This window comes from Symphalangus syndactylus, chromosome X, assembly GCF_028878055.3.
Source record: "Symphalangus syndactylus isolate Jambi chromosome X, NHGRI_mSymSyn1-v2.1_pri, whole genome shotgun sequence".
Classification (NCBI taxonomy): Eukaryota; Metazoa; Chordata; class Mammalia; order Primates; family Hylobatidae; genus Symphalangus; species Symphalangus syndactylus.
The window spans coordinates 155,907,218-155,933,075 of NC_072447.2; the positions used below are offsets into that span (position 1 = coordinate 155,907,218).

At 59.1% G+C, this 25,858-nt stretch overlaps 1 protein-coding gene across 9 annotated transcripts in view; it reads left to right on the forward strand.

Annotated features, from left to right (window-relative positions):
• Nucleotides 1–3,121: 3,121 nt before the first annotated feature.
• Nucleotides 3,122–25,858, forward strand: part of ATP2B3 (ATPase plasma membrane Ca2+ transporting 3) — a 65,128-nt gene continuing 42,391 nt past the window's right edge. For 7 of the 9 annotated variants that reach the window (XM_055267207.2, XM_055267213.2, XM_055267210.2 and 4 more), the window contains exons 1-2: nt 3,134–3,355; nt 21,532–21,865. In XM_055267207.2, coding sequence (XP_055123182.1) covers nt 21,658–21,865 — 208 coding nt within the window. In that variant the 5' untranslated portion in view covers nt 3,134–3,355; nt 21,532–21,657. Of the gene's footprint in view, nt 3,356–16,555; nt 16,577–21,531; nt 21,866–25,858 lie in introns of those variants that run through there. The other 2 variants (XM_055267214.1, XM_055267209.2) reach the window with 2 other exon arrangements.

Below are 25,858 nucleotides of genomic sequence, written 5' to 3' on the forward strand. Positions count from 1 at the left end.
AGTGCAGAGGACAGGACTTGCTGTATGGGAGAACTTTCTAGCAAAGCTCCCACCTCTTTACTGATGGAGGACCCAAGAGGGGCTGGCTGGTGAGCAAGGATCACCAGTGACACTGGCAGCATTTGCCTGGAAGTCAGGTGTCCTCATTCCCAGGCCTGGGCCCTCCCTCTCAGCCTCAGGGCTCTGGGCTGGGAACCAACAGACACAAACCACAGAGAAGGGACCATCCCCTTACCTGGCCGTTAGCTGTTTAGGGGCCACAGTTTGCTGAGGACTGAGGACTTCCATGACACTTTGTTCCTTGGCCATCTGACCTTGACCTCAGTGGGACTCATCGCAAAGGTATGCACCATGGCCAACTCTTGGCTGGATTAGCCATGAGCAGTGCCCTGGGGGCCCCAGGGAGGAGGCAAAGTGGTGGGACAGGTAACCCCTGCCTCAGATTTTCTCCCCTGAACTTGCTTCCTCCCCTTGGCCAGAGAGGGCCTGTGCAGAGTCTGGGGTCAGAGAATAGGGAGGGGAGATGCATAAACACGCAACCCAGGCAGCAGCTGCTCCAAGCTCAGGGAGATTCCCCCATGTGGATAGCAGCCATCAGTTAAATGAACAGCCTCCATCCCCCAGGGGTGCTCAGTATGTTCCCTGGTCCCCAAGGGAAGACAGTGACGCAGCCCAAAGGGACTCTTCTCTCTGCCTGTCAGCTCTCACAGCCACTCCTAAGCCTTCAAGTGTGGGTCTCCCCAGCCCCACACCTGCCCTCCCAGAGCTGCCCACACATGTCTGCTAAGAGGTGCCTGTCTTCAGCCAGGACCCACCCTTGCCCAAGGGATGCTCCTGCTGGGGGCCACCAAAGGAGGCCAGCTCAGCAGCCTGCCTCTGCCTTTGCTCACTCCAGAGCAGGGCCCTCGGGCCTGGGATGGAAGGACATGACCCCAGGGAGCCTGCCGCAGTGTGGGAAGCCAAGAAGGAGCATGGCCTGAATGCACTGGGGACAGGAGGCCACGGGCCCTCAGGAGGCGCTCCTGTGCTCACAGCTCCTCTGCCCTCCTGTGGTGCCTGGGGGCATGGGGCCAGCTGGCCTCCCGGCCAGGGGCCAAAGTCCAGCTTGCGACCTGCTCCGGGTGGGATCCAGTGCCGGTCTGGGCCTCCACTTCCCCATCTGGAATGTGGGGTAGTAAGAGGAAGGACTCCAAGATGGCAGGGCTCTCGCCAAATGGCCAGAACTTAGCTCATGATAAGTTTCCGGCATCGTTGGGGCTTGCTTCCGTCTTGATTTTTCCCATTCGGGGCCATAGGAAGTCACAGGCTGTGTGTGTGTGAGACGGGGGTGTCCCCATGGCGGCTCTGGGCCCTGAGGAGCACGCCCCAGGCTCAGGAAAAGCTGCCTCAGAGTTGGAGTGGAAGGGGACTGCGTGAGTGTGCAAATGAATATGTGTGACAGTGTGAGTGTGGGTGCAAACCGAGTGGGGAGCGCGTGTGAGTGCGACTGTGAGTAACCGTGTGTGAGTGTGTGTGTGTATGTGCCCGTGTGTGCTCACTGGGTGGGTGTGTGAGTTGTGTAGGTGTGAGAGCATGTAACTATGTGTGAATCATTGTGTAACTGTGTGGGCCACCGAGCTTGTGTGGGTGAGGGTGAGTGAGCACATATGACTGTGAGGATGTGTCTGCGGGAGATTGTGTGTGCATGGGTGTGTGAGTGTGTGTTTGTGTAAGTAGGTGAGTGAGCCTACTTATGCTCACATGCATATGAGCAGGTGTGAGTATGTGTGCGTGCATGTGAGTGGGTGTGAGTAAGGATGTGTGAGCGCACATGTGACCAGGTGTATGAGTGTGTGTGTGTGTGTGTGTGCGTGCGAACCTCAGCCCACACTGAGAGGTGCCAGGGACTTGGCCCTGGCTCTGGGATGCCAGCTCTCACTGGCTTTCCACGGAACCAGCTGCTTCCTGTGGAAGGGAGGGGCAGTCTGTGGGGGTTGTGACAGTTCCCTGGTCGCAGGGGCAGCAGAACCTTCCTGTCCTTTTGGTCCCTAGCACAGTGGTGCCTCCTCAAAGAGGCCTTCCCTGAGCCGCCAGCAGCCTCTTTCGTGGCTCCCCATCAATGGGGTTCCATAGCCCTGACCCCAGCGGCGTGAGCACATTTGCCATCTGCCGGCCACTCCCTGCTTTGTGGTCCCTGCTGTGTCCCCAGTGTTCAGCTCTGGTCTGGCACACAGCATGTCCGGGGCCCTCTTTGTCCAAGGCAAGAAAGAATTCGAGGCTGCGTCCAGGCCTCTTGCACCTGCCTCAGGCTCCCGCCCAGAGCCTCTACCTGTGCCCCAGCGAGCATTCTCTGCTCGCTGCTCAGAATGCTGGCAAAGGCCGGCCCTGGGGTCAGAGGCCTCCACTGCCCCTGGAGCTGGGAAGCCTGGGAGTCCACCGGCAGGCACAGGGGTCTCTTTCCAGGTAGGTGGGAACGCGTGCTTGTGGGTGTGGACAGGTGTCTGCACTGGGGTTTGTCTGTGTGTCTGTCTCCACTCACACCGGGGATGCATGTGCCCCTGAGTGTCTGTCTCTGGTGCCCACCTGTGTGCAGTCTCTGTGTCCTGCCTCTGTGTTCCCGTGATAACCGACGGTGAGGGTCTCCGGTAAGCGCCGCTTCCTCTGGGAAGACGCATTTGGACACCCGTACTCTCAACAGGTGGTGGAGTTTGCAGGAGACCACCAATGCCTTGGAGCCCACCGAGGCAAGACCCAAGGACCCCACACTACACATCAGCCACCCGGCTCTGTGCCCCATTTTACTGTTGGGGAGACGCACCTAGAGGGCAGGGGTCTGGAGAGGTAGTGGCAGCCTAGAACCCCAGTCGCAAGCTCAGGGTGCTCTCTCTGCACTCACAGGTGCCATGGTCCCCGAGTTTCCATCCCCACCCGCCCCCACTCGGCCAGTGCCCTTTGGGGGCAATGCCAAGCCAGGAAGGGCGGGCACCCTCGCGCGTCCTGGGGACAGAAGGGCGCGCATCGGGCGCGTAGCTCCGGAGCCCCGAGGACCCTGCGCCGCGCACCGCCCCCCGCGCCCGCTCCCTCCTCCCTCCCTCCTCCTCACCCAGCTCCCTCCCCCTCCCCCCTCCCTCCCTCCGCGCTCAGAGCTGCGGTTGGAGCCGAGCGCGCCGCGTCGCCCGCCGCCGGTGCAGAGCGTGGGGAGCACTCGGCCGCAGCCCTCGCCCGCCGCAGAGGGTCGCGTCCCGCGCCGCCGGCCAGGCCGCCCCGTGCCCGGGCCTTTCCGTCCTTGGAGCGGATCGTTGCCCGCCTGACGCCCGCCCGCAGCGACAGCGCCCGCCGGAGCCGAGGCCGCGGCGGCGGCCGTGCCCATGCCCGGGTAAGTGGTGCTCGGGGCGCGCGGGCGCCGCCGGGGTGGGCGCGGGCGCGGCGCGGGCACAGGCGCGGGTGGGGATGGGAGGATGACCCGGCAGGTGGTGCGGCGGCAGGTAGGGGGACGCGGGTCCCCGCCCGAGGCATCTGAGCCCCGCGCCGGGCCTGCGTGTCCTTGCGGCACTGCGGCCGCGCGTCACCCCGGGGCCCCAGGCCGGCGGGCAGCTCCCCGCACCCTGCACCCTGCGCCCCGCATCGCGCGCGCACGCGCATCCGTGTCTGAGGAACAAGGCCGTTGGGGGCTGCGGGCCGGGGCTCAGAGTGGGCACAGCCGGGGGCGCGGGATCTGGGCCGGGAGCCCGCCAGTGCGCACGAACCTTCCAGGAGCCTCGGGCACCCCCTCCCCCCCGCGCCCTCACACTGTATCATCCTTCCCCTCTCGCGTTCCCACACCGTTCCCCGCACGCCCACGCGGCTGCCCAGCAGACCCCACCGCGGTCACGGGCAGTGCCCACGAGGAGCCGCCCGGGGCCGCACTTAGGTAACTTCTCCATCCCTCCAGGAACAGCTGTCTCCCCCTCCTCGCCTGTGTGACCTTGGCCAGCCAGCTTTTCCCGTGGCCGCCTCCGTTTTCTCACGGGTGAAAGCTCTGGCTTTAAGATTCTGGAATTTGGAGTGGCAGGTGCCGCATCTCCCAGAGCCTGAGACGATGGGCTTCTCTCTCTATGACCTGGTGTCCTTCCTTCTGCTGGCCCTTCTGGGGGTTGGTGGCTCAGCCAGCCAGCTGAGGAGGGGTGGGAGGCAGGGCAGGGGCATGGCACCCGGGCAGGTCAGGACTGGAGGGAGTCTTGGAGAGCCCCCGGGGTGAGGGCTCCATGAGGGTTTAGAAGAGACTGTGGAAATGCTCCTTCGCTCACTCAAGGGGCAGGGAAGGGACCAGAATTCTTCAACTAGATGCTTGCCATTTCCTGGCGAGGTCATATAACTTTCAAAGATGAAGCCCCAGGGCCTCCGACCTCAAGGGAGTCCCTGCCTACTGAAGGATCAAGTCCAGCCTGTCCCCAACTGGCCCCCATCCTGAATTCCGCTGGCACCCTAAAAGTCAGCCGACTTCCCCTGACTGACTCGGGCACCAGTCTGGCAGGCACCCCCTGCACCTCCTCCCCTCCTTTGCCCACTAGGCTCTGTGCCCTCACCCCCTGCCATCGCCCCTCACTAGTCAGTGACCATCTTAAGGCAAGGACTGGCTCTTCATTTGCACAGGCCTGGCACAGAGTGGGCACCTGGTTTCTGCATGGCATATTCATGACCTTGACCTCACTGAATCTGCAGACTCACTGAACAGGAGAGGCAAGGCCTGGATTTTTTGTCCCCATTTTTCAGATGGGATCATTGAGGCCCCCAAGAGGAGAAAGGATTCAGCCCTGAATTGAGGCCCCTTCTTTCATGAACAGATGGCTGGGGACATTCCTATGAACCTGGTGGGGCAGGGAGGCGGGGAGAGGTTATCGTAATAATCAGAGGCCAGCTCCACTTCCTGAGCTCCCTCTGAGCCTCACATCAACTACACGAGTGAATGGCTGTTTTCATCCCCAACCCCCACCCCCCACCGCCACTTTTCACAGATGAGGAAACCGAAGCCATTGTGGCTCAAGAAAGGGGAGCTGGGATGCCGAGGAGAGGGCTGGGGATGCCTGGGCCCCTGTGGGACACAGCTGAGACCCAGCAGAGGGTCCCAGGGTGAGGTCAGCCCCTCAAGTCTGCACCATCGGAAGGGGCTGGGAACTTGTGGTCCCGGGCCATTGATTGTCAGTGCTGCAGGCCCCGAGGCGGGGGAGAGCCAAGGACACAGCCAGTCTCCATCAGCTCCACCTGGGCCATGCCCAGCACTGCCAGGTGGTTTGAGTGCAAGAGTAGGCATGCTCTCACACAGCAGGGGGGTAACAGGCAGATGGAAGTGGGACGGGCGTGGGGCAGTGGGGGGGCTTGCACAGAGCCAGAAGGAGAGCGGGTCCCTTGAGGAAGGAAGGCCCTAAGGCTAAGAGCATGCCAGGGGACAGCAGCAATGCCAGGTGATGGAGATGCCCCAATCGGCCCCCGAGGGGCAAGGAAGGGGCCAGAGGAGGCTCGTGTGGGCGCCTGGGGCTTCAGCGACAGCAGCCCCGTACCTGATGGCCTTTGTGACCTTGGCCAAGTCCCTTGTCCATTCCAGATCCACGGAGGGTGGGGGTGGGCCTGGGCGAGCTGGAGCTTCAGAGGTTGAATCATTCACTAGCGGGAGAAGCCAAGCCTGTGAGTCAGTGAGTGCTCTCCATCCCAGAACGTCTGCTCCCAGCCCAGGGATGCAGCCACGGAGTGCCGGGGTCAGCTGTGGAGGACCCTCTGAGAATGTCTTGTGGAAAGGGGTGCCTTCCCTGCCCAGTAGACAGGATGAGGGCGCCCCAGAGCCCCAGGGGCTTCTGAGAGCTGAGTACCCTCTGGGCCTCTTGCAGCCAGCAGAGCCAGGCAGAGCTTCCTCGGGCCTTTTCACCTCCTCCCCCACCTCACGGAGCAAGTCATCAGCACATATGAACTCCCTTCTGATTTTAAATTGATGGCTTGTGTATTTCACCAATGGCCACTGTCTCCACCAGTGGTCAGTAGCACATCAAGTAATGTCAGCAATGATAATAGTTATAATGGCAGTCACTTTATGTCAGACACTGAGTGCTGCACAGACATTTCCCTGCCCACTTAATTGAAACAACAACAAATGATTGCAAGTGCTGTTATCCCCATTTTGCATTGAGGCTGAGGCCCAGAGAGGCTAGGTAACTTGCCCAAGGTCACACAGCCAGTAGGTAGCAAATCCAGGGCTGGAATGCAGTCCATCAGACTCCGGAGTCTGGTCTGTGCCTGTAGCCATTACTTCCTGTGTCTCCAGAAGTGTGTGCGGAAGTCAGCAGAACAGAGTGTGGTTCATGTGAACTCACTGTCTCGGGTACTCCCGGCCTTGTGGGCTGAAGCCGGGGATTCTTGGGAAGACCTTGCAGCTCAGAAGCTGAGCCACCTGCACCTCTGCCCCATCTACCCACTGAGAGAAATGGACAACAGGTGGATTTATATCAATCTCCAGCAACTCAGGGACCGGCTTGCTTTGCATTCATGGCCCCTTCAGGGTACCCAGAAGCACTGGTAGTGCACGTAAATGGCAGCTGATAGATGGGGACCTGTGCCATGGTACTGAAGGCAAACACTTCCATCTAAGCACGTGCGAGCCTCACCAGTGCCATCTCTGAGATGGGCCGAGGCACTGGGCTCTTGCTGTGACTTTGCAGCAAGCTCCCCAGCAACGCCCTGGGCTGGGTATGCCAGGCAGAGACCTGGAGCATGCACAGGGCTCCTCCCTTCCCCGCCCTGGCTAAGCTGGCAGAAGCCAGGCCAAGCAGCGCCCGGCTGGAAAGCCCTCTCCTGCCTGGGCTCCTTCTGTGGGGTGGGCGGTGCTGGCAGTGGGCCTGGGAGCCTGCGGAGAAGGATCAGAGCCACGCGTCACCGGGGCAGAGGGAAGCAGGCTCTCAAATGCAGGGGAATTCGGGCATCCTGGACTGCCCAGGGTTGGGAAGGAGACAAGTCTAAGGTCACATGGCTGAGTAGGTGGCAGGACTTGAATCAGAGCAACAAGGCAAGGGTGGAAATGCCAGTGGTTGGGGAATCTTGGGACTGGCAGGACTCTTAGAGCACAAGGAGCTTTCCGGAGTCTTGGTTCCAAATCAAAGTTGTGCAAAGCGAGTATGTCCGTGTCCTTGAAGAGCATCTTATTTAAAGGGGTTCTGAGCCAGCCTCTCTTGCTCTGTAGGTGGGTCTCCCAGTAAGCGAGCAACCACTTTACTCCAGTGAGAAGTTCTCCCCTGAGGCCACAGGCTCGAGGCGCTTTCGCCAGCTGCACTGTCCAAGCAGTGATTTTATTAGAATGCATTTCCTCAGGTGCACCCGCCACATTTCAAGGGCTCAGGAGCCGCCCGAGGCTGGTGGCCACCGTCACAGACAGTGCAGAGAGAGAACATTTCCATCACTCCCGAATGTTCTGTCACACAGAGCTGCTTTACAGGAAATGGAAACCCGAGTCCTCACACGGACCCTGAAGCCACCTCCCACACCCACTCCCTGGTGGCACAAGGCCACTAATGCAGCAGCTTGGGCTCCCCTAGAGAACCATTCTGAAGAGAAGCCCCAAAGAGGGCTGACTGCTCACAGATATTTGAAGAGGTGTTCTGTGATGGGACAGGCTCCAGTCTGAGAGCTTAACAGGTAGGGACAGAAAGTGCCAGGCTGGGCTTGAGAGGGTCGTTCCTCAGAATGGATGAGTGCATTCTATTGTCAGAATGGCGCCAGCTATGCCAGGGGCCACATCTTATTGATGTGATGGGCATGAGGGACACTGCCCTGGTTCATTGTGTGCCAGGCTCTGTGTTTGCTTCAGGGGAGACGACGGAAAGCAGAAAGCAAACGCAATGCCCTTCCTGCCCTCCTGGAGCCTTTGTGCTTTGCTAAGTGTTCACCAAAGTAAGAGTGCAAACCTGGCTGGGGCCGGGAGGGCGGACTGAGGCCACCAGGCCAGCCGGTATCTCCCAGGGCTCGGGCCCACAACCTGAGACCCCGCCCATCCTGCCCTGACCCCGCCTCCTCAGCAGCCACACGTGGCCGGTGGCTACCATAAGGGACAGTGCAGAGACTCCAGGATGTACTGTCACACAGAGCTGCTTTAGAGCAAATGGAGAGCCGAGTCCTCACACGGACCTAGACACCCCCCACCAAGCCCACTGTCCCATGGCTCCTTGGAAGGGAGTGGCCAAGCGTGTACTCTCCAGGGGCTGCGCAGATACCTAGACAAACATAGACCAGGGAGGAGGGAAAGGGCCTCTGTCCCAGCAGCTCACTGTGCCGTGGGGGATGCCCAGACCTTGCCTCGTGCTGACTCCAGTGGCCCTAGCACAGCCAGCATGGGGCAAAAACCAGATCCGGCCACCGCCTGGTCCTTATTAGACCCCACCATATGCCCAGCGCGCTGCCTGTGCTCAGGAAACAGCAGGGAGGAGTCGTGGGTTTTTTTTTTTTTTTAATTGATTTCTTCCTATTTAAAAACAATACTCTTAATATGCTCTCTATAGGAAACGTATAAAACACAGAGAAGTCGAAGAGGTAGTAAAGCCATCCTGTCATGCAAATGTAAATCCAACATCTCCATTTGACTCATTTCACACTGCTGTCCTTACACCATGGGCTCCATTGTGTGACCTGTATTTTTACTTCACATAAGCATTTTCCTTATTAATATAATCCCTTCCTAAATGAATGGTTTTTTTCAAAATGGTTATAGTCTAATTTTTTTACGATTATAAAAGCAGTAAGTGCTTATTGTAAAAATAAAGAATGATCTTGAACCATGCAAAGAAGAAATTTGATCATTCAACAGTTATTTACCAAGCACCCGGGATGTGTCAGGCGGCCTTCAGTAATTACAATTTTTAATGGCTGGATAATATTCTCCCAAGAGATTGTAATTCACTTAATTATTTGGCTATTTTTGGAAACCCAGGCAGTCAGATTTATTTTGCTCTTATATGTGAGCTCTGCTGAGGAGCCTCTGTCCTGAGGAGAGGACCCAGACAGAGGTGTCTACTGCCAACTTGTTCTCCAAAAGGGATTTTTCATCGCACTGGATGGTCTCGCTCACTGAACCTCGCCAGCACTAGATATTTTAATCAAACAAATTGTCATAAGTATCTAGGTCAAAAATATGTACTTTAGTTTATATGTCTTTAATTGCTGATGAGGGGGCACGTTTTTCCTCATGTTTATAAGTTGTCTTTTCCTTGTGAATTATCTGTTCCTCCCTTCATTTTTTTTTTTTTTTTTTTTCCTGAGACAGTCTCGCTCTGTCACCCAGGCTGGAGTGCAGTGGGGTGATCTCGGCTCACTGCAACCTCCACCTCCAGGGTTCGAGCCATTCTCCTGCCTCAGCCTCCTGAGTAGCTGAGATTACAGGGGCCCGCCACCACACCCAGCTAATTTTTGTATTTTTAATAGACACGGGGTTTTACCATGTTGGCCAGGCTGGTCTCAAACACCTCACCTCGGGTGATCTGCCCACCTCGGCCTCCCAAAGTGCTGGAATGAAAGGCGTTTATTGAAGTCTTAGTGTTTCTTCTGTGGGCTTGAATAAACTGTATGCATGAAAAAACAGTGACAATTTAACAGGTTTGTTGCAAATAATTTTTAACACCTTTGTTCTTTGCCATTTTTTTTCATGCAAAAGGTAAACACTTTGTTGCTCACAATTATTTGTGTTTTCTTCCATTGTTTCCAGGCTTAGAAAATCCCTTTCGGAAATTTGAGAGCTGTTCATTTTTGAGTTTTCCATGTGTCTTCGTGTGTGTGTGTGTGTGTGTGTGTGTATAGGGGTGGTGTAGTTGCATTTTTAAGATATTTAACTCTTTAATTTAGGGATTGGCAAGCTTTTTCTGCAAAAGGCCAGATGGTAAATAGGTTTCCAGTTTGCAGGCCACATAGTCTCTGTCCCGAGTACCCAACTCTGCATGGTAGCCTGCAAGTAGCCACAGACAATGCAAAATGAGTGGGCGAGGCTGTGTCCCAATAAAACTTTATTCACAAGAACACTGGGCTGCCAGATTTGGCACTTAAGCTGTAATTTGCCAAACCTGTTGCATCCAAATGAGATGTGTCTTAGGGAATAGTTTGAGGTGAGGCTCTAAGGTGCATCCTTTGCAGATTGCTAACCAGTTGTCCCCATCTGTAGTAGCAAATCGGTTGTTCCCTGGCTCGTTTGCACTCACTGACACTGGTCTGCAGTCAGACCTGGTGCTGGCTGCCTGACCTGAACCATGGGCCCATCTGTGTGCTGCTGTGCTGGTGATGTGCTTTTGCCTCTTGTACCTGGTATCATTTAATACCTGACCTGCTGGCCTCACCTCAGCAATCCTACAGCTTGCTTCTCTGTCCGGTGGACTTTAGAACCACTTTGTCAAGTCCCCCTTCCACCCTCCCCGCCAAGATAAAGCACTGGGCGATACATTCTCTGGACATCGTCAGAGTTCTGAAGCCGCAGATGAGTCCGGTCCCCATGGGGTGGAGTGGCAGCTGGCTCTGTGCAGACGCTGTGGGTTTGACTCTCGGCAGACGGGAGGCGGGTGTGGGCAGGAATGCGCCATCCTGAGTGAAGGCCCCCAGCTGAGGATAGCCAGACGGCCCTGGGAACGCCACAGCCTCCTGATTGAGAAACACGAAAACAAAGCCGGCAGTACAAGAGAGCGCGGGACACTGGGAAGCCACTGTGGGGCGGCAGAAGATGACCTCAAATGACAGGACTTTGGCCTTTCTGCTGCTCTTTTGGAAATCACTGTCCTGACCCTCAGAATTCCCGGCACTCTAGCATTTCAAATAAAACCCTGAACTGGGTTAAGGCATATGGAGTGGCCGGTTCGAAACTGAACCCACATTCCCACAGATTGCGGGCCAGGGGTGTGATGGCGGCACAGGGCGTGACCAAATGGGAAGGGGCCCTTTCTCCAGATTGGACCAGCCCGGCGGTAAACGCTTGGCTCCCTCAGACAGCAGCAGGGGCAGGAGAGTGTGTCCAGCCCCAATTCCCGGGCAGAGCAAGGGCTCACCAGGCACAAGGGTCCATTCCACCCCCCACCATGGGCCTCAGCTCCATTTCTCCTGGAAGGATCCAGGACCAGACACTGCCACATCTTGGCTTGGAGCCACAGGCCCGGGAGAGCTGGGCTCAGGAGCAGCAGGTCCTGGCTCCTCTGGCTCCTGGGGTCTCTGGGTGCTCTCCTGTAGTCAGAGGGCGGCTGCTAGCTGGTGGTCCCACGCCTGGTGCAGAAGAGGGAGGGCTGTGGACGGGCAGGGCATGTCTTCCACCTAGTCTCGTCTCTCCCTCCTGGCCTGTGGCTCACCTGCCCACAGCACTGGGACCAGCAGCTAGGCTTGGAAACCTCCGTCCTGGGGAGTGGAGCAAGAGTGCCCCCTTGTAACCCATCCATGGGGCCAGAGGGTAAGAATGCGCTGACCTGGGGGCCACTGCCCCAGGCGCCTGCCCTGGTAGCCCCTAGGGAGGCACTCGTGGCTGTGTCTGTAGGTGGGATGGGGTGGGTCAGGGCTCCCAGGCCACCTCCTGGCCCTCTGCACCCCATCCACCCTTCCCCGAAGGAGGAAGCTGGGCTATAGCACAATCGTGGGAGGGGGTATCTGAGATGGAGAAGGGCAGGGTTGGGGTCTCCCCTAAGGGAGGAGCGGAGGGGAGTGAGCACACAGAGCAGAAATCCACTCCTCCGGGTCCTGTCCCCAGCGCAGCTGTGCTCTCCCGGTGCCTTCCCAGTGGGGAGGGCGGGCATCTGTCCACGAGCACAGAGGGGGCGGGAGGAATGGTGCTGATGACAGATGACGATAAGAGGGTCAGGAACTGGAGGAGCAGCTGGTGGTGGGAGGGTAGGGGGGACCTGATGGGCTGTGGGGCGCGCTAAGGGAGAGACTCAGAGCCCTGCGTTGGCGTTGGGTCCCGGCCTGAGAGGGGGCCTTCTGCCTCTGCACTCCCTTCAGGCACTCCTGGAGCACTGCAGGAGCTTTGTGGTGCTTCCTCTGGGCTTTGCTGGAAAAGCTTTGGGCTCATATGCCAGGTTCCTCGGTCAGAAATAGTGTCTTAGGCAATTCAAAAATGAGCCAGCAATGCTCAGTTCATGCGATTCAGACAGCAGCCAAGCCCTTGATGACCTTCAGGTCCTGCTGTCACAGCTTTGGCTGCAGCTTCTGAGGTACCCTCTCTCTGGGCACCCTCGCCACTGGCTCTTCCTCCATCACCAGGTTTGGCAGCAGGCATCCTGCCCCCTCAGCTGGGGAAAGTGGCACGGATACTTCAGTGTGCTCGTTCCTTGGGTCTGGGTCACAGAAGGGCAGGCTTGACTCCCACCTTCAGTCGGAGGTCTGCCTTCCAGATCCTTTTATTGGCCTCTGACCTTGACACCAATGCATCCCCCCAGCCTGTCCTCCCAAGGACTTTGGCCTGCTTCCAGAAACCAGGATGCCCTCTCTACTGCCCCTGCCAGGATGCCTAATGGGGCCCCATGGGACTCGTTCCCTAGGAGGACACGTGTATGTGTCCTGGTAGCTTCTTATTTAGTCACTGCCTGTCCAAGCTGGAAGGACTTAGCCCAGGGCCCACAGCCCCATGGCCTCCAGCTGCCTGCAATTTCCTTAATTACCTATTTAGACCTTGACGGCTTCCGGTCCTCAGAGCTGGCTCCGAGATTGGAAGCGGGCTGGGACGGGCACCGAGGTACCACAGTAGAGCTGGGGCAACTTGAGGCACCTCTCCTCCCATCCACATGCTCTCTGGCTATGAAGGGCTGGGAGGACAGGGACCCGGCTTCCTATTGGACCCCAAACCCGAGGTCTCCATCCCTTTGCAGGCTAGAGTCTTCCATGCAGGCCACAGCCACAGCGTTTCTAGGTCCCCATGCCGTCCGTGCCTTCGGGGCTGCTGGGCAGGCCCACGCTGGTAGGAGGGGCGTGGGGAGTGCGTGGGGGCAGGGTAGTGGCTGGCCAGGCTCACGCTGCAATGCAGCTCGCACACCCGCTGTAATTGGATAATTAGTGTCATTATGCTTCCTGCTCCCTCGCTCTCTCCTTCTGCAGCTCTTGCCTTCTCTGGCAGGAAACAAATGACTGTCCCCCAATCCTCAGTGTAGACTTCTGGCCCCAATCACAAAGGGACTTCCAACCTCCCTGTGGGATCCAGGGACACCCAGCGTTGTGAGGGCCGCCTGTGTGGGAGACAGGAGCACTGCGGGAGTCCGGGCAAGCTTGGGGAAGCATCCAGAGAGGCACATGGGTTCAGCCCCCGGCTGAACGGAATGTTCTGGCTTCACCGGTCGAGCTTGGTCCTGACCTGTGAACTCTGGGGTCCAGCTGGAGTCCAGCTGAAGACTTCAGGACAAGCCTTGGGAGGGGCGCGTGTGGTGGGAGGGGCTGACTCAGCAAAGAGCATTGCCCTGCTCGGCTCCTGGAGATCTCATGGGCTTGAAGGAACCTCGGGGAAAATGGGCCCAGTCCCCTGGGGACCAGCCTCAGGGTGTATGGGTAGGTGGAGCCCTGCCTTCTCACCAACCCAGCGAAAAGGAACGAGGACCATTTCACAGATTAAAAAGTGAAGGCCCAGAGAGCTTGAGTGACCAAAGCCAGCACCTGCACTCTGGAGCCCTGAGGTTGACGGGGACAGATTTCCTGTCCAGTCACTTTGCTGAACTCTTTTAATTGGTTCTAATCACTTGCTCGTTGCGTTTCTGGGGTTTTCAGGGCCGTAACTTGGCAGAGGAGCAATGTAGAATCAATCCTCTGGAGCTAGACCACTTGAGGTCACGTTGGCCTCTGCTCCTGGCTTGCCGTGTGACCTTGAGTAGGCTCTCTAACCACTCTGTGGCTGAGCCGCGTGTGCTCTTTGGTGGGGATGGCCACCCCCTGCTAGAGAGGCTTCTGGCAGAGTGATAGTCATTCTGCCTCTCGTCCGTGGCTCTATCCTCTCCCTTCTGCCTTAGCTAGAACTTCTAGGACAGTTTCACCCCCCAGGGAGCTCAGGGGAAAGTGGGGATTTGGTAGGTCCTGGAGACCTCAGGGAGGCCTCCTGGCTCTCCCAGAACCAGGCTGGATTTGGGTTAGGAGTGAACATTTACTCAGGCTATGGGCTTGGCCTATCTAACAGAGACCCAGCATAACAGTGGCTTCAGTGAGAGAGAGTTGACTTCTTTCTCATGTAAGAGTCTAGGTGGGCAACCTAGGGCCAGCGCAACAGCTACTTAGCCCTCAGGAATCTGAGCTCCTTTGATTGTGTCATACATGGACTCCATGTGCAAGATGGCAACAGATAGATAGCTGCGGCAGCACCTGTCCCCACATCAGCATTCCAGCTGGCAGGAAGGAGGGGAAGGGCAGAGGAGAACACATTCCTTCTCTTTAAGGACACGGCCCTTGAAGTCATCCCTGTCACTTTTGCTCATACCCAGTTGGCCAGGACATAGTCAGATGGTCAGGGTTAGCTGCAAGGGAGTTGGGGGAATGTAATCATTAGCTGGATGACAAGACAGCTGAAAATTAAAACATGACATAGGAAGTGGGAGAGTAGCTAGCAAGTTTCTGCCACGCACCTCTGGGGATTCATTAACACCTCCTCAAGACACATTTGAGAAATGGAAGGTACCCATCTTGAGGCCAGGCTTTCCCCAGGTGACCTGGCCAGCCCTTCTGGGGATGGAATGGGGTCAGTACCTCTGAAGAAGTGCAGCAAAAGAGGGGGCCATTTGTGAGCAAGAGGGCAGGAGCGGTGGTGATGGCCTCTCTCCACTGATCTGGTCCTGTGACACCAAATAGGGCACCCACCTGGCTGACTAGGATATGGGTGGTGTTAAAAGTCACAGAGGCCGTAGGGTGGGGGTACGGTGTGTGGGGAAGGGTCTGCTTGGGTTTCCATATCCAGTAGGGGGGTTTCCTGGAAGTTAAAATCCATACGAGCAAACTGCTGGCTGATTGGGCTGGTCAAGGCAGTGAAACTCCTGCAATCACAGCGTGTGGCTTGGGCACATGGCAGGCCATTCAGGCCCAGTGTCCACCACCCTGGACACAGGGCGAAGTGGCTGGTGGGGGGCTGCTTGCGTGTTCTATCGTGGTGACATAGACATCACATAAAATGTACCACGTTCACCATTTTTAAGTGTGCGGCCCAGGGGCAGAAGCACATTCACGGTGCTGTGCAGCCATCACCACCCTCCAGCCGCAGAACTTGTTCGTCTTCCCAAACTGAAGCTCTGGCCCCGTCCAACCCCAACTCCCCACCCCGCAGCCCCTGGCACCCACCCTTCCACTGTCCATCCCCTCGGATTTCACAGCTCTCCTATGAGGCCCTCACAGGAGTGGAATCCTACAGTGTTGGCCTCTCTGTGACTGGCTCCTTCTACGGAGCCCAACGTCCTCAAGGGTCAGCCATGTTGAAGCCCGTCTCAGAAGGGCCTTACTTTTTAAGGCTGAGTCCTATTCTATGGCCTGGATGGGCCACATCGTGTTTATCCAGCTGCCTTTCCATGGACATTGAGTTGCATCCACCTTTTGGCTATTGTGAGTAATGTTGCTATGAACTTGAGTGGACAAATATGTTTGTGTCCCTGCTTTCAATTCTTTGGGGCCTACCCCAGCAGTGGGGTGGGGGTTCCTGTGGGAATTCTACTGCTTTCCACAGTGGCTGCACCGTCTTCCATTCTATGGCGGCGCTTGTTTGAATGAGAATTCTGGGCCAGCGCTGGAGCCTCTGAAGGCAGGCAAATGTGTGGTCTCGAGCTCGGCTAGACACCCAGATCCCCCAGGGGCTGGGGTGCTTTATAGCATTCTGGTCCTCCCACTTCTGAATGGGAAGCTCTGGACCCAAGACTCTGTATTCGTGAAGTTCCCTGAGTGGGGAGGGGTGCCCACCCAGGTCTGGCATGGGCTGCTGTAGATTAGACTAGAGCACTGGGCCACCTAGGGGCCAGGAGTGCTGCAGAAGTGCATCCACCCAAAGGCGCAGGCTGAATCGGGCAAACTCCTGGGCTTCTGCCACCTCCAGGGGGTTTCTGTGGGTTCCAGAATCCTCCTTGTCTGGACCCTTGTTAACGAGGACTTCCAATGCCTGTGTCTTTCTGTGGCACCCGGCGCCGGACAGGCGGTTGCTTTGGCTTTGCACGCAACTGCCAGTGGGTCCCCAAGGTGGCCCCTCCAGGGCTGCCCTGCAGGGCAGAGCTTCAGGCAGGTGGGTGCATGCAAGAGTGGGGAGGGGGCGCCATGGTGACGGCTATTGTTTTTGCCCAAAGCTGTTCCAGGCATGAGAGCCACTTGTCATGTGTACAGATTGTACCAGGAACAGGGGGAGGAAGGAACAGAGCACTGGGGGCCGGTGGGGGGGGGGGGGCAGAGGGGGAGCCTGTCCCTTTAAATCCGTTTTCTCGGGTTTTATTTCCTTCTCTTTTCCCATCCTCCTCCCTCCACCAGCACAAGTGGAGCCGTGAGGGCCCAGGAGCTGCAGCGACGGTGCCTCTGAAATATTAATGAGGCTGTTCTCTGCCTCAGCTCCTTCCCTCCCCCTTCCCTGGCTGCATGCAGGCCTTGTCCTTGGAACCCTCCTTTCCCCTCCCGGGTGGTCGCCAAGGTGCGTCAAGCAGAGGGGAGGGGACGGGGGAGGCAGGAAGGAGAGGGCCTGGCGCAAGGGCAGGAACATGTGGGGAATCAGGGATAAAAGGGGTCTCCCAGGTGCACACCAGCCACCAGCATCTCCACCTGCCTAGGATCATGCCGGGCCCAGGAGAGGCCAGGGTGGCTGCCAGACTGGGCGCCCTCCTTCCATGCCCTCTCCCCACCTGCTCCCTAGCTGGTCCAGGAGCCCACCCCGGGCCTGACCTATGAGGCCTGGGCCACGCCTCTCGCTGTTGCCTTGGCTTGCTTTTCCTCTCTGGGTTCTGCCGGGCCTGGCCTGTGTCCTAGGAGCCTGCAGGTGGAGAGAGATGGGGGACTATTGTTTTAAGGAATCCCTGTAGTGAGTCATGTCGCTGAGTGATGGGCCCTTCTGAAAGGCGGGCCCTTGCCTGGTGGGTCTGTAGGGAGCAGGTGACGGACAGTCTGCCTCCAGGAGGGCCCACGGTGGAGGGCATGTGCCCAGGTAGGCCCCAGGCCTCCACCTCCTACCCTCTGCCCCTGAGTTCTGCTTCCTTCTTGCTTCGGGGCCACGGCATCCCGGGCCTGGCTCTGGCATCCAGATGGTCTGAACACCCAGGAGCCGCATGTTCTCATCACTGAGGGTCCAGTGACTAGGGAGTGACGGCAGCTGGGACTTCCTGGCAGTACATGCCCCATCATCCCTGTGGGGATATATGTCCACACAGACCCCAGAAACTGAAGGGGTGCTCGACTGGGGTGCAGTGGGGCTGTTTTCAGGAAAGAGAATGGGGTGAATCCCGATGTGTGCATCACCTGAGATCTGGAGGACGGTGGTGGGATCTCGCCCTCCCTCTGTTTTCTCCTCCATAAAGGCGGAGCAGGTGGCCAAGTGGAATGCAGCCTGGGCCTGCTGGGGAGGCTTTGAGGGGTGTCATCAGAGCGCCCCAGCAAGGGCGGCCATGACCCACCTCAAGTCACTTGGAAGGCAGGGCTGGGAGAACCAGGGCAAAAGCAGGAGCCTTCCTGAGCCTCGGTTTCCCCCTCTGCAAGGCAGGGAGAGTTCTCCTGGCCCTCGTAGGGTATTTCCAAGGGTGCAGTGAAAGAAACATGTCTGTCAAGAGCTGGCATGCAGATGTGGGCTCAAAACTCAGTGCGTGCCATGGGGTCCTGAGAGGGGCCCCATGGGAGCGGGGGTGCCCCCTACTTAGAAAGTGCCGAGCCTTCTGGAGGATGCTGGGCTGCCCAGGGCCTGGAGGAAGTCCATGGGGGATTAAGTTGGAGGTGCCGGGAGAGCCCCCAAAGCCAGGGAGGGACAACACAGGGGAAAGAGGACCCCTGGGTCTCTGGTCAGGTGGGTTTGAGTCACTGGGTGGGGAGTAGGCACTCTGAGCCTAGTGGGGAGGTGAGGGTGTCTGGGCCCTGCTGGAGAGAAGAGTCCAGAAGGCGGTTGAGTAATGGGCCTGGACTTGGGCCATCCCCTCCAACAGCCCCTGGAGGCAGCAGCCAGGGACCCCCCTGGCTGTCTCCCACCACGCGGCGGGCCAGTCTGTGTGGGGATGGTGCAAATGCCGGAAGGTGTGAGGCCCTCTCTGTGGAGGTTCTTATTTCAATTTAGCCAATTAAGGTCAGAAAGATGAAAGAGCACAGAAATGGTATGTTCCCTGCCCTTTTGGTGCCTACAGACCGTTCTCGGCAGCCAGCCCAGGCCGGAAACTCTGTCAGGCCTGCAGAACTGACAGGCCTAGTCACTTCAGTTCTTGGCCATTTCAGCGATGGCTGCTGTCTTTATTGGGCCTCAGGGAGGCCATCGCCCAGGCTTATATAGAACCCAGAAAAGCAAAGTGTATGCCATTTGGTCTCCACAGCAGCCAACAGTCGCTCTAAATGGGCCCTACTTTAACTGATGGATCCTGTCTGCCCTATAGCCTATTGCATTCATGAAGACAATGAGGGTTAGCAGAGCACCTCGACCCCACCCTGTCTTCCAGAATGGAGACTCCGCCTCCCAGGCCTCTAAGTTCCTCCTCTGTGGGCCGGGCCCCCATTCACTCATTCCTCCAGGCCCCCGGCCACATGCCGACTCCGTACCACGTGTCGCAAAGAGCTTAGGACCCAGCTCGTGGGAGACATGCTCACAGATCATTGCAATGCCAAGCAGAGTGAAATAGGAATGGGTCGTGGGATTACAGACTCAGGCGCAGTCAATTTTAGCTGGGGAACTGGCAGAGACTCCTGGAGAATGTTCCACTTGAATTGTGACTAAGAGGATTCATGGGAGGTCAGCAGGTGGAGCTGGAACAGAGGGTGTGCGGCGTGCGGTCAGGGATCAGAGCTGGCAGGGCTGTGCGCCTGGGGTGGGAGTGGGGCTGGGAGGTGCTCGGAAGCAATCTGGCCTCTTGCTTGACGGGGATGGGAGACTGAAACGGGGGCTCGCTGGAGCGATGGTGCCTGAACCAGGAAAGTGGCGACTCACAGCAGGGTCATGACCAGTTGCTGGACTAGAGGGAGATCTAAGAGGTGGTCCACAGGACGTGGAGCTTGCTCGCTGAGGGATGGGGATCCTACAGTGGGGAGGGCCAGCAGGGCCAGCCAAGGAGAAGGAACTTGGCCCCGGGAGAATGGCAGAGGGGAGGACTGCCTCCTTGCCCACTGCCCTCCCCATGTGTCACTGTGGGTCCACTCGGACACGGCCATGGCTGCAGCAGTCAGGAGCAGCTGTAGGACCTAGTATGGTTCTGTCTGGGCCACCACTGTGGGGTCAGGGGCAGGGACCGGGTGGGGGAGGACAGAGCTGGCCTTGGGTATGCCCTGGTCAGAGGAGGGAGGATGAGCACGTGCCAGGGGAGGGCCACCAGGCCTCGGTGACCGTGCCACGAGGAACTCGTGATCTGAGGAACAAGCATTTCTGTCATGGCCGTGTGTCACCCACTGGGGGCACAGAGCCTGAAACTGACGGTGGCACAAAGTTGCTACATGGTGGGATTGCTGAGGCATGAGGTGACTGGAGCTCAGGAAGGCGCACCGCCACAAGAAAAGGTCCTGGGGTGGGGAGGGGAGGCTGTCTCGAGAAGACAAGGAGTCCAGGTGACAGCCGAAAGCTGCCATTGCTGCCTTGAGGGGTCAGAAGCGGGACACCCAGCTGTCCTCTGGCTCTGCCACTTCCCCAAGTCAGCCTCAGTTTCCTGCGTCAGAAAAGCAAGGGCAATTCGTCCACACAGCACCCCCAGAAGGAGCCCGCCTCACCTGGGACAGCTTTGCTTGCTGTCCTGGCCCCCTCTCCTCAGCTCTCATTCCTTCTAGTCTTTTCCCCCCATGCCTGTCCCCAGACGCCTTGCCTCACCTTTGCCCCAGCTGCAACCCCACAGCTCTTGGCCCTCGGGCCTGCCGTTTTCCCGGCCCAGCTAGAGAGGGGCGGGGTTAGTGGAAACTTGTTGGGCACCTGTCCCAGCGCATCAAGCCAGTGCCAGGCATGTGGTAGCTGCTCGGTGAATGTGTGTCAGGTGACCAACTGAAAGACACGGCAGGGAGAGGTGGGGACAGAGGACGGCACCGGCACGTGGCCATCATTTTGTCCCCACATCTCCCAGAAGTGAAGGCTGCTTCATGTGCAAAGTGTCGCGAGAGTAAACACGCAGGTGCCCACGCTTTTCAAACGTGGGTCACTGTGGATGGATGTTTCGTGAAGTATCCATCAGGGCCTCTCCTGAGAATAAGGCCATGGACTTGGCCGTGTCTGCTTTGGCTGCCTGAGGGCTTTCTCCCCTTTCTTCAGGGCTCTGGGCCACTCGTTTCCAAAGGATGCTTCTGAGCCAGGAGCTTCCCCAGAGACGGGGGTTCAGGGCCCTGCTGTGCTGCCATGTGCACTGAGGCCATTTCAGTTCCATGAGGATGTGGCAGGTTTAGCTCAGGCCAGGAAGGAGCGGAGAGAGAAGAGCTGCAGTGGGCCCTGCCAAACACTGTGATGGCTGCAGGAGGGGCAGCCTGGGCCCTAGCAGATCCTTAGGTAAGGCGACGGGGACAGGGAGAGGGATGACAACTTTGCGATGCTCGGCAGAGGGGGGAAGGCAGTGTGGCCAGGGCCGTGGCCTGGATGCTTTCAGTGTGGGGAGACTTTAGCTCCTTACTTTGTCATCTGGAGGGAAGAAGAGCGTGGAGGGGAGCGGGTGGCACCATGCTGTGGGCTGGGACATTGGCAGACTCGCCAGCGACCTGTGGCTGCTTTGGCTTTCTCCTGTGTGCCCTCTCCTCCTCTCCTCCTCAGCCACTCCTTTTATCCCCTCCCTCTTCTCCCTCCCTCCATCCCCCTCTCCCTCCCTCTCTTTGCCCTTCCGTCTTGTCCCTCTCTCCCCTCCCCTGTTTCCCACCCTTCCTCCGGGCCTCCTCCTTTCCTCACTCCTGGCCCCCCAGGTACTCTCAGGGCCACAGAAACCGTGAGCCACTAAGGCCACACCAGAAGACCACCAGGGACTCATGGCATGCCCGCTGCACAGGGTGCATCTTAGCCAGGCAAGAGCAGGGAGTGAACCGGAGTGGACAAGCCCAGGACTGGTGGTGGCGCACGGGCAAGACCAGCCACTGATCAGTCCCAGCACACTGCCCTCACTTCAGCGTGGGTTCCCGAATGGATTTGGGGGGCAGTGAGAGCCTCTGCCTCCAGCTAGCTAGTGTTAGCCACTGCAGGGTCCTGGCAGGAGGCATCGACACTTCCCCTCCCCGACCTGGGCAAGCCCTCCAGGTTCTGAGCAGCCGTGGTGGGCAGGACCCAGAAGTGGCCTGGCTGGTGGGGCCTGGCAGACCATGAGGGCCACTGGCCCAGCCTGGGAGGTGATTTTTGCACGTCGAGGGTCATGGCACAGACTGAGTGAAGATTCGCAGAGAATATTCTGGAAGATGGGACCTCAGTTTTGTCTCAACCACTCCCCTGGCTTCTTCTCGCCTCCGTCTCCCCAGGTGTCCACGCTTAGCAGCTTTCTCACCACCGCCAAACCTTGCCTGGGCACCGGGACCGTGGGTGGCCGCCTGTCCCTAGCTGTGGCTGAGCCAAGATCACACTTGTGAGAAGGCCTGACAGGCAGCATGGGCGACATGGCCAATAGTTCCATCGAGTTCCACCCCAAGCCCCAGCAGCAGCGGGATGCCCCCCACGCTGGAGGCTTTGGGTGCACGCTGGCGGAGCTGCGCGCCCTCATGGAGCTGCGAGGGGCCGAGGCTCTGCAGAAGATCGAGGAGGCCTACGGGGATGTCAGCGGGCTCTGCCGGAGGCTGAAGACCTCACCCACAGAGGGTAAGTCCCTCTCAGGCTGCGTGCCACCCAGCCCTGCTCCCAGCCTTCAGAGGAGCGTCCTGAAGGTGTCCTTACCCCCAAGGCTGGCGGGGGTCAAGGGCCACCTGTGCCCCTCCCCTCAGCCATTTCCCTTGACGGGGAGATGCCCCGGGTAACCTGGGTCCTCAAGGGGGTGTGACCTGACCCCCTGGTCTCCACACCTCCACAATCAGGAGTTCTCCGCTCTATAGAGCCAGACTGGGAAGGAGGAGATGGGAACTTCATGGGACGCACACACAGGCAGAATGGGCCCCAAACAGAAACCCTTCCGAGGAACAGGGCAGGGCGGGGAGGAGGAAGACAGCCCCATCTGTATATTTGGGGATTTCCAGTGTGCTCAACCCTGTGTTCAGTTAAGGGGGATCAGAACAGGAGGAAGGGATGAGGGGTGCAAGCCTTCGGAGTTTCGGGTGACCGGGGCCTCTCCTGGGAAGAGAGAGGATGGCCTGGGGATGGCACGAGCCATTTGGGCCTGGCAGGAAGTGGTGACCAAAGCTGGGGCACGGGAGGCCCAGAGTGCTGATCAGAGGTGGCACTGACTGGCCACAGGCTGTCCCAAAGAGGCACAAGCCCAGGGTAGTGTCAGTCTCGCTGCTGAGGGAGGCTCACTGTCTAGAAAGATCTGGGGTGGAGGCCTGACTATCCCTGTGGGAGGCAATGCTCCACCCGGCCTTGTGAGGCCTGCCCAGCCCTGGTTGCTGCGGTCTGCCATGTAGCGGGGACCCCCAGGAGCCAGGCCCAGCCCCAGATTCCAGGAGCCACAGCATTCTCTGGCCCTGCGTGCCTGGCAGGGCTGCTGGGGCTATCCCAGCCTAGTGCCAGGCCTGTTCCGCAGCCAGTGCGGGCTGATTTGATCTGCTGCCCGTCTGGGCGACGCCTGGGCCCACCCATCTCCTCTGCTCCCAGCCGCGAGGCTCCTTGGCACCTCCAGCCTCCCGCTCTGCCCTCACCCTCAACCCAGAGACTGTTCTCCTGTGGCTCCGGTCTCGGCCCCGTCTGTCTGCAGGTGGCACTCAGGCTGCAGGGAGGAGTGGAGATGGAGGAGGGGGGCTGTGGGCCAGGTCAGGAACTCCGGGGTCTGCCTGGGTCTCCCTAGCTTTGTGCCCTGAAGCTGATGCGCCCGTGACACCCGGCCTCGCCGCCGCACACGCCCTCACGGTGCAGCTGCTGCTGGGGCCGATGGCTTGGCTCCGCTCCTGAGCATCTCCTGCCTTCCCTCCTCCTTGCCCAGCCCCCGAGGAGGCTGTGGAGGGCCATTTATCCACAAGGGCTCTGGCCTCTCCCAGATCAAAGGAAGCAGATGGGCCTCAGCTGTCTGCTCTTCCCCTGTCTGCCAGGCCTTGTTAAATATTTAAAATGTCAAGGCCCCTGGGAACCTGCCGGAGTCTGCCATGGAGCGCAGGAGCTCTCGCGTGCCTGTGGAGGCAGAGGCACGGAGAAGGGCAGGTGCACAGGTGGGTGGCTTGGCCTCTGAAGGGCTTCCAAGCACCTGGGTCCCCAAGGCCACAGTGCAGGGAGCCGGCCAGGCCTGGATCTGCTGCCCACAGAATGAGCAGCAGAGGACCGGCCCCTCCCCTCTTCAACCCTCAAGATCCTCGGGCTTGAGCTGTCTGGGTGCCAGGAGCGGGTGACTCACTCCCCGCATCCCCTAGCCCGGCCGTGCACCCAGACCCCGGTGCTCAGACCCGCCCGCCCCTCAGTCCTCCTCAGACACAAGGGCCTGAGCCACGGGGGCAGCTGGCTTTGTTGTGCCCCAAGCCCCATGCCAACCCCCTGACAAGGTGGGCAGACTTGGAGCTGCCCAGGAGGCAGGCACTCCCCCGTGGGGCAGGTGCTTTATGGCGAATAGTGCATTGCGGGAAGGGGACTTTATCTTCTGGCGGTACACTCATCAATCCGCTGCCGTCCCTGCCTTGGGAGCACTCCAAGAGGATTCCAGAACCCATCCTGGAAACCGCGCTGCTGTTGTCAGGAAACCTAGGTCTCAGGCTGAACTCAGAGGTGGGTTCGCCCGGGAACCTGGCCCCACCCAGTCCCCCTCTGGGCTCCACAGGCAGTCCTGGAAAGGAGGGGGCGGATTAGCTGGGAGCCGACACGATATGCTCCTAATCCAATTCTGATGGCATCTGGCCTCTGCTCCGGGCAGGCCGCCCATCTGTGTCCATGCCAACCGGCCAGCCCCTGCCCCCATGCCCTGGACCTGGACTGCCCTCGGGCCTGCTGGGGAAGCATGTGCTCAGAGCCAGAGGGGCCGCAGCTGTGTTCCTCCTCCCCGTCAATGGGTGCTGCGGCGGGGCAGCTGTCGGGGCCCCCAGCGCACAGGAAGGCTAAGGAGAAACGAGCAAGGCTACAGCTGCAAGGGCAGATCAAGGCCAAGGGAGAGGCTGGCGAGGGCGAGGGAGCTCCTGGGGAATGGGCCAGGGGTCCCGGCTGCTCTCAGGGACAAACTGGGCATGTGAGGTGGGGCAGGCAGGAGACAGACTCGCATGGAGGCTCCAGGCTAAGGGCAGTGGAGACCCCAGGTGTCTGGGGAGCTCTCCGCTACTCCTCTCCCTCTGCAGAAGCCCCACGGTTAGCACGCGCTTGTTCTTAAGTCACTCGGGGGGTCTTGTACTCCCTAGTACTGTCCCCACCTGGCTTCGCTCCTGTAATTCCAGGAGACAGTCCCAGTCCAGAGCGAGGTGCACACCCCTCGGTGGGGTCCCTGGTCCCCCGCCCCCTCCCCACTACCCAGGAGCTGAGGTCGTGAGTTAACCCCAGGCTCCCGATTGGGGCAGGCTCGGGCCTCAGCAAGAGACCTTTGGCTCCTGAAGAAACCTGAGCCAGGGGGAGAGAGGCACGGACAGCTGCGGCTCTTCTGGGTGGGGTGGACGCCATGTGGCCGTCGCCTAGCTGGGGTGAATGAGCCACGGCTGGGCGGGCGGCAGCTTCTGTTCCACTGCGGCCAGGGCTACCCCTGCCCCTCCTCGGAAGCCCCAAGGTTAGCATGCGCCTGTTCTCCAGTCATCTGGAGGGTCTTGTGTGCCTTCGCAGACCCACTGTGAGTGGCCCATGGGCTGGGGCTGGGCTCTCTGGTCATCCCGTCCCTGCAGCAGATGGCAGGCGTGAGCCCAGCTGCCCAGAGCCGGGAGCTGCAAGCTGCTGTCTGTCCACTAGGTGTCAGTGTGGGTCTGGTCACGGCCGCGACCGCACCGGGCGCCAGGTGAGAGCCCGGGAGGGCTCCTCCGGATCAGCCTCAGCCGGGGCTGAGAATCCTGGGGCCAAGGGTGGAGCCAGAGGAGGGTGTCATCGCACATGCCTACCCCGGTAGAAGGTGGCTGAGTGGGTGTCCAGGCCTGGATGCCAGTCACCCATGTAAGCTTCCAGTACCTTCAGGCCAAGGAAGACTGAGAAGTGAGTGTCCTCAAGGATGACAAGTGACAGAATTGGATAGGGACAGGTGGCTCTGATTGTGAAGGCAAAGCCAATTTGGGGGCTTCTGAGTGGCTTTGGGTGTCATTCAAGTCGCCATGTAGACAAGCTGTGAGCCCTGGCTGAGGGATCAAAGTTGGCGCCGGAGCTGCATTAGAACCAAGGCGGCTGGGTCCTGAGGGCCCTGTGCTCACCGGGTCCTGTCGGGCAGCGTAGGTTCTGTCCTGACCTGGGCCACAGGCCGGAGCTCTGACTCATGGTTACAGGGCCCTCTCCACCTCCAGCCTCAGTGGCCTTGTCTGCACCCTGCAGAGAGCAGCTGATGAGCAGCCCAGGGTGGGCAGTGTCTCCCTGACCCCTGGGAGGCCATGCAGCCCAGAAAAGGCTTGAAGACTTCCCAGTCCCTCCCTCAGCACCGTGACTCCGGTTTGGCTTCTCCCCGCCTGCTCCCCACCGGGAACCCACTCCCACTCCCATGCCTCTCTCTCTCCTCACGTGACACCGTTCAAGAACTTGCATCTCCCATTAGCTCTCATGCTCCCT